This window comes from Pelodiscus sinensis, chromosome 11 (assembly GCF_052426305.1).
Source record: "Pelodiscus sinensis isolate ZL-2025 chromosome 11, ASM5242630v1, whole genome shotgun sequence".
Taxonomy (NCBI): Eukaryota; Metazoa; Chordata; order Testudines; family Trionychidae; genus Pelodiscus; species Pelodiscus sinensis.
This window is the reverse complement of record NC_143062.1, coordinates 28,336,385-28,349,792: the sequence shown is the minus strand read 5'-3', so window position 1 is coordinate 28,349,792 and position 13,408 is coordinate 28,336,385. Positions and strand designations below refer to the sequence as shown.

Sequence of the window (13,408 nt, the reverse complement as noted above, 5' to 3'; positions counted from 1 at the left end):
GGCAGAGACAGACTCACCCTCCTTGCACTCCAAGGCGACGCGGGATTCCAGGTTGTCCATCTGCAGCTGCAGGCGTTTCAGGGTGCGGTCGGCGTCCCGGGACTTGCGCTTGTAGGCGATGAGGACGATGATGATGATGAGCAGGAGGAGGCCGCCTCCGCCGCCGATCCCGATGATGGCGGGCAGCGTCAGGAGGCTGTCTGAGTAGATCTGCAGCGTCCCCGGGGAGAACTCAAACCCTCCAGCCTTGATCTGGGGGAAGGGGCTTCATGTTAGTGCCACGAGCTGGGGAGTGGCTCGCCTGCCTGCTCGGAGGGCTGTGCCCTCTTCTTCCACCCACCAGCTCTCTCGCAGGCTGGGGGTGCTATGCAAAGAGAGAACCGCAGGGCCCCAGGCAGACTCTCATATGTCCCATGATGCATCTGGGAACAGGCGGGTTTGGCAGCAGGGTGAGTCCAGATTTCCCATTGGCGTGGGGAGGTTGAGAGACGGTTTTGCTATGGGGGGGGGGGGGGAATGGGTCAAAGCACCTCTCCTTCCTGTGGTAGGCTGTGATTGGAAGGGCTTTGCCAGCTGGAAAGGGGCAGGGAGGGCTCATCAGCCCCCCAGGACAGCCCCATGAGTCAACAAGGCAATGTGGCCTAGCGGAAACGACGATCCTGTGGCTGACAAACCATACACAGAGTAGTTATCAATCGTGCACTGTCGGACTGGGAGGGGCATCTCGTGAGGGGAAGCAGGAGTCTGTCCTGTGCCCGGCACTGTTCCATATTTTCACTAATGACTTTGGATAACGAAGTGGGGAGTATGCTTATAAAACCTGCAGATGCCACCCAAAGGGGAGGGTTTGCGAGCTCTTTGGAGAACAGGATTTATAAGGCAAAAGGACCCTGGTGGAATGCAGCATTGACAAGTGCAAAGTACTCCCCCCTGAAAAAGCAAATGCACAGCTAGAAAAAGGGGAATAACTGGCTAGGTGCCGAAAAGGATCTAAGGTGAGAGTGGATCACAAACTAAACATGAGTCAAGAACATGATGTGGCTGAGAACAAGGCTAAACTCACTGTGGGTGAATTAACCGAAGTGTTGTGTGTAAGACATGGGAGGTGACTGTCCTGTGCTACTTGGCCCTGATGGAGTCCCGAGTCTGGTTCAGGCTAGTAACTAGCTAATCGTGTAGTCGATAGAATTTCTATTGACTACACGATTAGTCGATAAGGGAGGCAGCCTGGCTCCTGCTACATTTAAATGGCAGAGCTGCAGCAGAGGTAGCTCCCAGATCTGAACCGGGCTTGCTCAGTCCTGGCTCATGCCAGGTCCAGCAGCCCCCACAGACAGGAGCTACCAGAGCAGCCTCTGCCCGCGGCCAGTCTGGGCTGCCACAGATAGGGACTGCTTCACGGCTGCTTGTGGCAAGCTTGGGCCCACTGCAGGCAGAGGCTGCTTCACAGCAGCCTGCCCTGCCTCCCCTCCCCCGTGCTGCTGCCTCTGATAGAAGCAGCAGCACAGGGGAGGAAGAGAGGCAGCACCATAGAAACGGTGCTGAGGGGAAACGGCTTTAAGCTGGCTCCCCCCATCACCAGCTCGTGCTCCCCCTCCTCCTCCCATTGTTGCTTCAGATACAGAGGAATCAAGGAGGGGGCGGGAATGCAAGTGGTCAGCTACTCGACTACTTGCTTACGCCCCTAGTTCAGGCACCAACCCCATTTTAAGAAAGATGTGGAGAAATTAGAGAGAGAGTCTAGAGGAAAGTAACACAAATAAGCCAAGGTTTAAAAAAACCTGAGCTCTGGGGAAAGGTTAAAAACCCTGGGCAAGCTTAGTCCTGAGACAGGAAGGCTGAGGGGGGCCCTGTGTGTTACGAGCTGTCACAAAGAGGACAGTGATCAATTGTTCTCTGTGTCCACTGAGGGTAGAAGACAAGAAGAAAAGGGCTTAATCTGCAGGCAGGGAGATTTATGTGAGCTGTTGGGAAAAACCTTCTAACTCTAAGGTAGCTAAGCTCTGGAACAGGCTTCCAGGGGGGTCGGGGAATCCCCGTCATTGGAGGTTTTTCAGAAAGGGATGGACAAACACCTGTCCAGGACGGGATGGGTTTACTTAGTCCTGCCTCAGTGCAGGGGGACTAGATGATCTCTTGAGGGCCATTATTCTAGCACTGCACGATTCCCTCTTTGACGGTGTGTGTGGCAGCCCTCCCTTCTTATAGAGAAGGAGACGCTAGCGGGAATGGGGTGCTGAGGAAGCAGCAACCCCTAGACAGCAGGATCTCTGTGTCCACATACGTGGCATGTGTCCGAAGTATGTAACAGAATGGTAAGATCATTCTTGTGCCAGCCTGGCAGAGCCCAGGGAGTAGCATGGGCCCCCAATTCCCGGGGCAGTGACCCTGTGGTGGGCAGCCGCAGAGCAGATGCAGGGCGCTACCATGCCAGGGCTTGTCCGAGCACACGCAGAGCTTTATTGGGATGCAGGAGACATGCTGGTGTGTTGTCAGTGCCTGTGAGGAGCAGGCAGCGGGTTTGATGTCTCATTCGCACAACATTACAATAACAGATGGGATGGAAAGTGAGTTCCCTGATGGATGAGGAGCCTGGGGAGGGGACCATTCAAATACACAAGGCTGCTCTGAGACCCTGAGCGCTGCGGCTGCTGAGCTACAACCTGAAAAAGAACCGTACTCGCAGCTAAGCCAGGGGCCGGAGAAGGGAGGGGCGGGAATACCCTGAGCATGCAGCTCAGACTGAGTCTCCAGAAAGGACAGACAAGCCCAGCAGGAGCGAGGGTAACAACGAAGCGTGCATCTGGCAGGCCCGATGGGGCACTCGACCCCTCTGAACAAACTACTGGGGGTGGGGACGGGGCAATAGGGAGGCAGGCGGAATGGGGCTCCTCCCAGCAGATCTAAGCCCCTGGTGTGCACATAACCCGGGGTTGATGAGCTCCTACCCTACAAGGCCAGCAGTAAGCTGGCACCAGGACTGGGAGAAGGGGAAGGGCTACTGCATCCTCTCTGATGTATTCCAGAAGGGGATTAACCCCTTGGTCTCCAGCCACTGACCTTTGCTCAGTACAAGGGCACTTTAATGTCCCAGGCAGAAGGTGAGCTGCTACTGGGCTCATGATGGAGCATGGTCAGCCTGTGCTGCCCTCAAAGCGACCACTGTGTGAGCCCAGATGCTTTGAGACCCCCCCAGTAAGCAGAGCCCTGAGCCTGAGCCGCCAGCGGAACGGCACTCCAACAATCCACTCAGCTTAACAGGCTCCTCTGTCCCCCGCGGCAGCACTGGCTGAGCCGGGGGGAGAGGATGGGGCTGGCGTTCAGCAGGGTCCCATGCAGGAGGAAGCAGGGGTGCAACATGTCCACCCCCCCCCACACACATACCTCCACGCTGCTGTGTGGGGCGCTCCCCGGGGGCAGTGCTGCAGACAGGGGCTGGGGAAACGCAGCTCCCAGTGCCGCAGAGCCTGACACCCCCAGCCACACTCCATCTCAGGTCTGGAGCCAAAGGCTCTTTGTCTCAGGCCCCAGCCACAAGAGGCTTGTCCAGCGAGCTCGGTGCCTGGCACGGTGCAGTCCTGGCACCACCCGCGAGGAGGCCGGGGCCCGAACCTGCCACCGGGGGGAGGAGGGGCTTAGCGTTACCGTGACTTTATGCTGTCCTGTGAGGTTCGGCGACTCGCACAAGAGCTGGGTCTCAGAGACCGTCAGGGCGCAGGGAGTGTCACCAATCAGCACCGTGTAGTTCAGTCGGGAGTTCCCAGCAGCAGGCGGGAGCAGGTTCCGGCCCTTTAAGGGGAGAAGGCACGAGAGCGTCAGTTCTCCCACAGCTGGATTCTCCCGTCACCAAACAAATTCTCTCCCTCAGCCTTCCAAGCCTATGAGAGCAGGAGGCTGCAGGCAGGGACCCTTCCATCCCCTCCTTAGTCCCCACTAATGGTCCAACTAGAAATGAAGGAGTGGGAATCTGAGCCGGGGGATACAAACACGATGTACCCAGACTAGGCCAAGCCCTGACTGCAGTGCAGTTACCCCGAGGATGACTCTGTCCCTGAGCTCTGAAAGGGGCATCCTGTAGTGAAGGGCCCCTGCCACGCCCTCTGCCACTCGCTCCCGCATGGCACCCTGCTGAGCCCCACTCCTCCAATCCAGGGCCACCAGATGTCCTGATTTTATAGGGACTGTCCCAATATCTGGGGCACTGTCTTGTATAGATGCCTGTTACCCCCAACCCCTGTCTCAATTTTTCAGGCTGGTCACCCCTGCTGGAGACCCAGTTACTCAGGAAGTGTCTTGCTCTAAGTTGCACATCCCTTCCACAAAGCTCTAAGTGCCACATACCCATTCGGCTCGTGGGACATTTAAACCAGGGCTCTGTAACCTGGGCAGCGTGGCCCCCCCGGGCCCAGGGTCCCAACCACCCTGCCCGTACCACACTGCCGAGGGGGAGGGAGGCAGTTTGGAAAAGGCCGGGATCTCCTGTTTTCCATTTCCGTGGAACGCTCCCCTTCGCCTACCTCCTGCACATGCCCCTTCACTGGCCTTTACTCAGAGCCAGAAATCCCCGTCCTGCAGGCAGAGGGTCTGCCCCTCCCCCACTCGCCTAGCCACTACAATCCATTCAAGCCCCGAGAGGCTAGCAGGTCTGTCTCTGAACCAGTCCATTTCATCCCCCTTTGAGCTCTCTGACCTGCTGTCCAGGCGCAGCAGGGAAGAGCAGCTGGCCCAGGCTGGAATGGAAGCCAGCGACCTGAGGCTGCTACAGGGCAGCATGGGTTACGGGGAGGAAAAGCCGGGCTTACCTTGAGGATTAGGGGAGAGCTGGGCTTGAGCTCCAGCATACCAGAGGCACTGAGGGGCTCGAAGACAGGGTCTGGATAATAGACGAAGTTGGTGGTATTAACAATCAGCAGCGCCTGCACGTTATCCATGACAAAGCCGATCTCATCGGGGCGGTCGCCAATCTCTGGGGGGCTCCGGGACGGGTTATCGATGGACGGCGCGTAGCACAGCATGGTGGTGTCGTTGTAGACGGTACAATTCTACAGAAGGGACAAGGCACCAGAGCTGCTCAGATCAGTCTCCCATCATCTCCAGATGTGACACTGTCTGAGCTCACAAGCTACGCTGGCTGAGGAGAGACCCCCTGCAAGAAGCTGTTGTGCTGAATCTGTAGGGGAGCACTGTTCCCTCCTAGATGCTACCTAACTGAAGAGCGCTGTGCTAGTGGAAGACCTTCCCATAATGGAGAGGCAAAACCAAAGCACTGACCACTTGTGGCCATTTGAAATCCAGTGGCACTTTGTCCACAGCTGGGCACCTCCCTGAGCCACCAGTGGGATACTGGATTCTTTTCCACTTGCGGCCCTAGACTGAGGTGTGGTGTTTGCTGTGTAAACAGCTCGCATTCCATCCCAGAAGTGGCTGCATTTCAGTGCTGGCTGAGGAGACTTCCAGAGAGTAGCTATAGAGAGAGGGGCATGGGAGACAGTGCCAGGGTCTCGAGCTTTGTTGTCCCCCCATGTAAATACTATTTCTGCTTGCAAAGCACTTTCAAAAAACAATGTCTCCCTCTCTCCACACCTTTAACACCACCCAGTCTCCTTCTCCCCCGCCAGTGACAGACCTGTCTTGGCCCCTCTCTGCGTAAGACCCAACTGGTGTCTCTCTTCTAAGATGGTCAAGGCCACAGGGGAGGGGGCCGGGGCAGGCCAGGCTTTTCAAACTGTCCCACATGGGAAACAAGGCAATAGGACTCTTTGCCCTTCCTCCCCATGCTAGGCATGGGGCCTTGCCAGAAAGCCAGAGATCTACTTACATTCTCTCTCTCAGCATTGCCGTACTTGGCACGGATCCTGGGCTCTTTGATGGTGGCCAGGTTGGTGCCTATCACGGTCAGCAGCGTCCCACCGCTAGAAGGCACAGAGAAGTGGAAGTTAGGTGAGGCTGCTCTGGCACAGGGCTTCCAGGCATTGGGGAAGGTAGGCACATGCCATCGCTGCCTATCTTGGAACCTGTCCCATCATGAAGTCCTAGGGACTCGGCAGTACTACTGGAATATGGGACCATTCCTCCCAGTCTAGAGACGTTCCAACAACCCACCAGCTCGGGAACAACGTGCCCACCCCACTCATGGCTCCACACTGGCTTCTGTCCATGCAGCTCTGAACAGCTGATTTCCACCGTTAGCCACAGTGGCAGAACCACCAGAGGCTTCCATGTGAAGCAACACTGCCCCTGTGGAGCACTCCCACAGCGCTTGCCCACAGCCATCTCCTGGAAAGCAGAGCACTGAGAGCGCGGCACAGAGCCTGGCTGCTTTGGGCAAGTTCGCTGCTGTGTCTGTCGGCTTCCTGCTGCTGGAAGGTGCTGAGTTTGCCGTCCTGGCAGCTGCAGATCTTTGCGAGCTCACAGAGCAACTGCTGCAGGGCAAGCTCCCCTCCATGACAGAACTCTCTGCTGAGGTTGCCGCCATGGTACCAACTGGGGTCGGGATTTGGAACATGGACACCTGCCTGGCAAGGACTGAGACCCTCCCAGCCCATCTGAGCACAGGCCCCCCAAAGCAGCAGCAGCTGAGAACTCGCAGGCTACCCGCTGGCTGGCAATTTCTCTGAGCCCTCTCCAGTGAGCCCCAGAGGCGCGAGGGAGTGAGAATGGGAAAGGCCCACGACAGCTCAGCCAGGTATGTTCCAGGGCCAGGACAGAGCATCTCTGGGTGTTTGCTATGAATGCCCCAGAGCAGCAGGGCTTCCACCCAGCCTTTGGGGGAGCCTGTCCCACAGCCAGGACTGATGGCAATTTAATCGAGTCCTTATCTCCTGCTCCCGCCATTTCGAGCCGGGGAACAACACATGCGAACACTTCACAAATCCCCAGGCGGGAGACACTTCCATGTGACGCGCAGCAGCCAAAGGTCAGGCTGACAGCGAACCAGGTGAAGCGCTGCAGTCCCCAGCATGCACTGATGCCAGGTTCACACCAGGCACCCTGTCTTCTCCTGCATCCGACCCAGCGCCTCCAGGATGTATCGTGTCGCCAGCCCTCCAGTGGGCTGCTGTGGCAGTGCCCAGAGGCCCTGCTCGTGATGGGAGCCCAGGCATGCTAGGTGCTGCACAGATATACTGGAGACACAATCCCTGCCCAGAAGAGCCATGCAAGGCCCCCACCTCTCGTGTACAGTCAGTATATGCTCACACCTGCTAGGGCCCATGGATAACTGCACCCGCCCCCCCAGCACGAAGATCCCTGCCCCCTGCAGATTTACCTCTTGATGCTCCACTCTGGGTCTATCTTCTGAACGGTGGGGTCCTCCGTGTAATTGTACTTCACCTCGTGGTTGCTCAGCTCAGCCCGGTTGATGTTGATGAGGATGGGTGACCCGCCAGGACTCTGGCCCGGTGGCGTCCGGCATCGGATCTCCCGGGCGTTCCTCCTGGGGACAAGGCAGAAGAGAAGTCAGATGCTGGGGCAGCTCCGAGCAGCTCCGAGGGGAGGGCAGGACAGCATCTCAGTCCAGGCTGCATACTGAGCACCAGAGTCTTTCGTGGGCCCTTTCCTCCTCTTGCTGCCAGAGAGGGGCAGAGCACTCTGTGCTCGAGGAGGGGCAGGAAGCCTCCAGCCCAGCTGTGCACGTGCCACAGGTGTCGGAGAACTCGTCTGTCATTTCAAAGGACAACTTCACCTGCAAGACGTGGGACCCCTGGGCTGGAGAGCTACTGGCAATCAGAGAGGGAGTCTCAAGGGGTGTCCAGGGCAGCCTCATCCATACAACCCCTCTTCAGTTCTAGCCCCCAGCTCCCAGCAGAGATGGGATGCATTTTGGAATCCGCTGACACTGCGCCTGGTCTCACCAGCCTTGTGCAAACACAGCAACTGGCACCTTACGCCAGCACCCGAGCCTCTGCCCTCTGCCTCTGCCCATCTCCCTTCCCCCAGGGACATGCTGCTGAAACTGTCAGTTAACAGAGAGAAAAATAAAACAAAAGGCAGCAGGAGAAGCCAGCGCAGCTCCCGAGCGTTCCCCATCGCGCGGCTGCTGCAAACAGCAGCGATTAGGGCTGATAACCAGTAATTACTGCAGGAAAATATTTAAAGAGCCGCTCCATTATCATCCCTAATCTAAAAATTATCCACTTCATGCCTCAGGGCTTTGTGATTTTAGAGACAAAATCCTCATTCTTTGGTCTTTTTCAGGATCCTTGGAAATGAAACAGCCAGGATTTCGAGGGAGAAATTCCACAGACACCTGACAAAGGCACCTCACTCCAGAACCCCTGCTCCACCCCAGTCATGGCTCTCCATACACCCCAGGATCCTACTTGACTCTCCAGCCTGCCCAGCGCCCCCCTGTCCTCTCCCCACGTGGAACGCTTACCATGAAAAGGCACAGGGTCGGCCCCCAATGGTCACTGTGACATCACTGCCTGCGTTGAGGTGGCTGCCCTCAACGCTAATCCAGGTGCCCCCAGAGAGGGGACCTCGGGCCGGAGTCACCCGGTAGAAAGTGGGCATCTGTCAGAGAAAAGCAACAAATCCAGTCATACAAGCCTGCGCCATGCGTGACAAAGTGCAGAGGCAGAAGCTGCACGAGCGGATGGGGGTAGAGGGGGGAACTGCGATCGGAGTTAGATGTACAGGAGCGGGGAGGCAGCCATCGGAGCACAACCACAAAGTGAGGTTTAGGGCAGGTGTCTGGATGTATCCCACACCCCGGGGACATTGCAGAGGAGACTTGAGAGAGGCAGAGCAGGTAGCGGACACCCCCTCTCTTGCCAAGAACCCGCTGCGGTCTTAGCAGCCAGTGGCGAGGAGCTGGGTTTTCCTTTCCAGCGTGGGAGAGCTGCAAGGCTGTAGACCAAGATGGGCTCATTGCAGGCTTCAAACTGGGAAGGTGATAACACGGCTCCCCCCATGTCCGTTCCTCCTCCCCACTCCCAAGAGATTGGTTTTGATGGGCTCTGGGGACCCTGGGAGGGATGGGGAAGTGGTAACTATGGGGCCTAGGAGGCAGACGTGCTGGGAGCCAGGGGGAGAAAGGACTGGATAACACTGCATAACCTTACCACGAATGTGAAGCTTTTGGGGGACGTGGCCTTGTAGCTGGGGGAGCAGTCCCTGATGCACACCTCCACACGGGCATCGTGGGCTCGGCTTGGGCTGGCATCTCCGATCTCACACACAATTCTAGGGGAAGCAGGAAAGCAGCTCTCAGCGCATTTGCCATGGCCAGGTGTCTCCGCAGAGCTATACATGGATGCCCAGGAGCAGAGGGGATGCGGGCAGAGGGCTGACGGCTGGGTGTGCATGTCTCCTGGAGGAGCAGCTACCATTATGATTGACTAGCGAACTGTGACTAGTTTTGCCCAGCTTGTTCCTTGCCACCTGGCAACTGCATTCTGATGGGCTGTTATCTGTTCACACAGCCCGGCCCAGGGAGACGCGGCATCAGAGCCATGGGCCCTGCCCCTCACTGCTCCCCTCAGTGCCCCCATTAACACCAGCCCACAGCTCATGCCGGCAGTCACCGCAGCGGGGTGAGCACTCCCATTGAGAGCACACGAACCCCTCCACCCTGGAGAAGGGATGTGAGGCACCATCTCTGGATAGCAGAGCCGGGAACCCGGCTGCCCCCTGCCAGCAGGGCACTTACTGCTCTGCACTGATGTACTCGCTCTCGATGGGGATGCACATCACTTTGCCGACCCGCACTCCCGAACGCACATCTTCGAACTTCAGGCCCAGGTTCTCCCCGGTGATGGTCAGACGGGTCCCTCCCTGCCTGGGGCCGGTCTCAGGTGACAGCTGAGAGAGAGCAAAGCAAAGCTGGAGTTGGAGGCAGCAAGGAGGCCGGGAAAGAGCACTCTGAGGATGAGGGCAAACACATTGGGCTGTGATAAGGGCCCCGGGGATTCTTACTGCTGTGACGTTGCGTCGGGGTTCCCCCGCCTCCTGCACCCCTCTAGTGGCACGAACAGACTCCACCAGCCGGTAGAATAGAGGGAGTTTATTGCTTCTCCAGGATACAGCACAGCATAGATGTAATCTGGTTACAGGGCCAGGCCTAGGATGCCTCAGCCCCCCTTGAGATGGGGGAGACTGGGCCCCTAAATCCCAGCCCCTTGCTTAGGCTGCTTCCTCCATGATTCCAGACAAAAACTCAGCAACTCTCTTCCAGCCCGGCCCTCCAGCCAGGTGCTGGTCTCTGCCTTCCTTCCTTTGTCTCCCTCCCTGGGAGGCTGAGCCTGGGTGTCTGGGTTAATCCACATTTGGGAGAGTCAGTGAGAATCTCCCATCACAGCACAGGGGGACCCCGGGTCACAGAGCAGACAGCCCCCCCACTATGTCACAACTGCCCACACAGAGCAGAACACGCCCTTATTTACCACGGGCGCTCCCGAAAGCCCTGTGCATGGTAAGCTGCCTGGCTCGTCAGTTAACGGCAGAGTAGTGGAGTCAACCCTGCTTGGAGCCGAACGTGTGACTCCAAGGAATCTGGGTCTTTCCAGGCTCCGAGCCCTCCTCTGCCCCGCAGAACTCTGCGCACGCCATAAGTGCCTGGCAATGCGTGAGCACAGTCACGGTGTGCAGGCCCTGCCGCTGCTCCAGCTGCGACAGCCACGGCTTGGAAGCGGTAGGGCCTGCCTGGCCTTCGAGGACCACCTGGAATCAGGACCATACCCTGGCCGGAGGAGCAGCTCCACCGCACTCCGCTGTCCTGGCAAGGCCAGCACAGGCCCTGCAGAGGGGCTGCTGCCTGGAAGCAGATGAACCCACTGCCATCTGGGGCTCTCTCAGCAAACAAAGCCTGAGCTGGTGCCAGCTGGGGAGAGAAGGGAGCCCCCAACATTGAGACGCCTCATTTAGCAGGATGATTCCCAATAAAGCGGACAGGTGTGGCCTGACAAAAGCCGGCAGGATGACGGATGAGCAGAGAGGCGCAGGCCCGCCACGGCTGCTAACAAGGTAATTATGGGCAATTTTACACCAGATTTCACTGGCCCCGGTGCTCAGCACACACCTGCAGGCACTAAAGAGAATTAATGGGAGAGCACGGAGCTCCCATGCCGGGCAGCAGGGTCACAGGCAGCACGGAGTCTGGGGAGGGGGAGGCTGCTCCAGCAACAGCCATGGGCAGTGGATTATTAGAGCACAATGGTGCCAGTGGGGAACGAGCTGGGGCATGAACACAGGGGCAGCACCGTGACCCATTGCTCCAGCACCGCCAGTGCGCTTGGGTGCTGCTTGCAGTGAAAGCTCTGCTGACCTTCCTGCGCAATAGCAGGTTGCTATGGAGAAGGCCTCAATGCCAGAACCAGCTCCCTCCTTTCCACGCATTTCCTGTTCCAAGTCCTGGGTTGCCCCCTCCTCCCCCATCACCCCAAAGCCCATCGCAGCTCCCAATGGGGCTGCAGCAAAGGCACCAGCACCAGCTTGCCCAGGCTATCTGCATTCATGGCAAACCTGGGCCTGCTGTACCTTTGGGTCTTGGCTACTTTATCAGCTGGGGAAAGGCCCCTCCTAGTGGTGGGAGCCCATTCGCTAGACACATCTTCTCCCCAGCCAGGGCAGAGGTGAGCACAGGAAGAGAAGCAAGCAGGAAGCAGCCCTGCCTCAATGCCCCCCAGCCATGAGGAACTGCACGGATCAGAGTGCAACTTCAGCAAGACAATCTAGCAGTGGCCACTGCAGGGATACTAATTATCTCCTGCCTTTCCCCGTGCATCTCCTCGTCCAAGTGCTCTGCAGACATCGCCAGGTACAGCTAAGGATGCTGTTGAGAACAAGTCCTACCTAATCCCCCCACACCGAGCCACAGGCTTGCTTCAGGTCCGGGGTAGGGCTGGTGGCAGAACCCAGGAGTCCTGGCTACCATTCCTGCGCTCTGACTCGCAGGCCTCGCCGCATGTTAACTCACAGCAGGCTCAGGGCAATCGCACGCTGTGCGCCGGAATTTATACAACAGTAAAACTGATTTGGGCTTTGGGGTTTTGCTGTTTGCCTAAATTCAATCCAGCCCTCTGCTAAAGTCCCGGATCAGGACTCGTTAAGGCAGCTGCAGCAGGCGATCAGATTTGTTCTCCCCTAAATTGGGCTCCACTGGGGCAGTTGGCAAGAAGCGGCTGTTTGTTCGGCATTTTTAAATTAGTGTTAAAAGCTGCCCCGGCGTGTTAGATGTCTCCTCCTGTGTGGTGAAACTGACAAGGGCCGTGCATGGGGGGAGCGACAACCCCAGGAAAGAGATGACACCGCTCGCACTGCAGCGCGGGAAGGTCACCACTAAACAAGACACACGGGAGCCAGAGCTGGCAGGGAGATGGGAGGCTCTCCCAAACTTCCCACCCACAAATCCCCACCCACCCCAGCTCCAGCCCTGACAAACAACATTGCTCTTCTGCTAATTGGTTTCACAGGGTCCTTTTACATATGAGTGCTTGCTCCTCAGCCCTGCCAGCCAGAGCAGGCACAGGGGCTGCCAGTGGCAGAGAACAGGGTGCAGGCAAGGCTGGCTGGCAGGTAAATCATTCCTAAGGGGACAGCCCAGCCCAGTTCACACTAGGGTTGTAAGAGAGTAGTCGATTAGTCGACTACCTGAGTCAAGTCGACTACTCACATTCTAACCCCCCTCCCCTGGCTTACTGGCTCTATATCAGAGGCAACGAGAGTGGGGGGGAAGCAGGAGCCAGTGCTGGGGGGAGCCGGCTTAAAAGCCAGTTTCCCCAGCACTGTCTCCGCTCCCCCACTCCCCACACTGCCTCTATCAGAGACAACAGGGGGAGGGGGACAGGAGAGGCTGTTTTGCCCAACTTTCCACCGGGACCCCCTGCGGACATGGGCTGCTATCAGCTGGGCAGGCAGCCCCACTCAGTCCCAGACCAAATCCCACTGCAGCGCTGCAATTTTAAAGGCCAGGAAGCCCGCCCCCACACCCGACCCAGCATGAGTAGGGTCAGAGAGGGGCTGCCTTCCCCTATCGAGTAATCGATAAAAATTCTATCAACTACTCGATTACTAAAATAACCTCAATTTAACATCCCTATTCCATGCTGGGTCCTTTCTTATTTTAAGCACTTCTGTGCACGGCAGCTTAGAAGTGGATCTGTTTTGCAGGGATGCTGGGAGCAGAATCACACACATCCAGTAATGGTGCCTTCTCCCAGCTAGGGAGGGGCCCCACGCTACGTACAGCATCCCCTCACCGCTTCCCTTCCCATCACAATGCTGTGTCAACACAACAGGGGACCAGATGCAGCAGCCTTGCTATACAGCGATGGGGTTCCACAACACCAAACACACAAGAGTGTCCCCCTAGGATCCCTCTGCCTCATGCTCTCATCCCAGGACCCTGCTCACAACTTCCTCGGGCTGGATGTCGTCTCAGTGCAGGAGTGTCTGAGTGCAATATGGG

General features: G+C 57.6%; 1 protein-coding gene across 6 annotated transcripts in view; it reads right to left on the bottom strand.

The window, feature by feature from the left end:
- Window positions 1-13,408, bottom strand: part of PLXNA1 (plexin A1) — a 356,659-nt gene that overhangs the window by 60,178 nt on the left and 283,073 nt on the right. For all 6 annotated transcript variants that reach the window (XM_075938783.2, XM_075938786.2, XM_075938785.2 and 3 more), the window contains 8 exons: window positions 9,653-9,804; window positions 9,066-9,186; window positions 8,378-8,514; window positions 7,268-7,435; window positions 5,819-5,912; window positions 4,803-5,042; window positions 3,646-3,789; window positions 18-252 (listed from right to left, as the gene is read on the bottom strand). In XM_075938783.2, coding sequence (XP_075794898.1) covers window positions 18-252; window positions 3,646-3,789; window positions 4,803-5,042; window positions 5,819-5,912; window positions 7,268-7,435; window positions 8,378-8,514; window positions 9,066-9,186; window positions 9,653-9,804 — 1,291 coding nt within the window. The remainder of the gene's footprint in view (window positions 1-17; window positions 253-3,645; window positions 3,790-4,802; window positions 5,043-5,818; window positions 5,913-7,267; window positions 7,436-8,377; window positions 8,515-9,065; window positions 9,187-9,652; window positions 9,805-13,408) is intronic.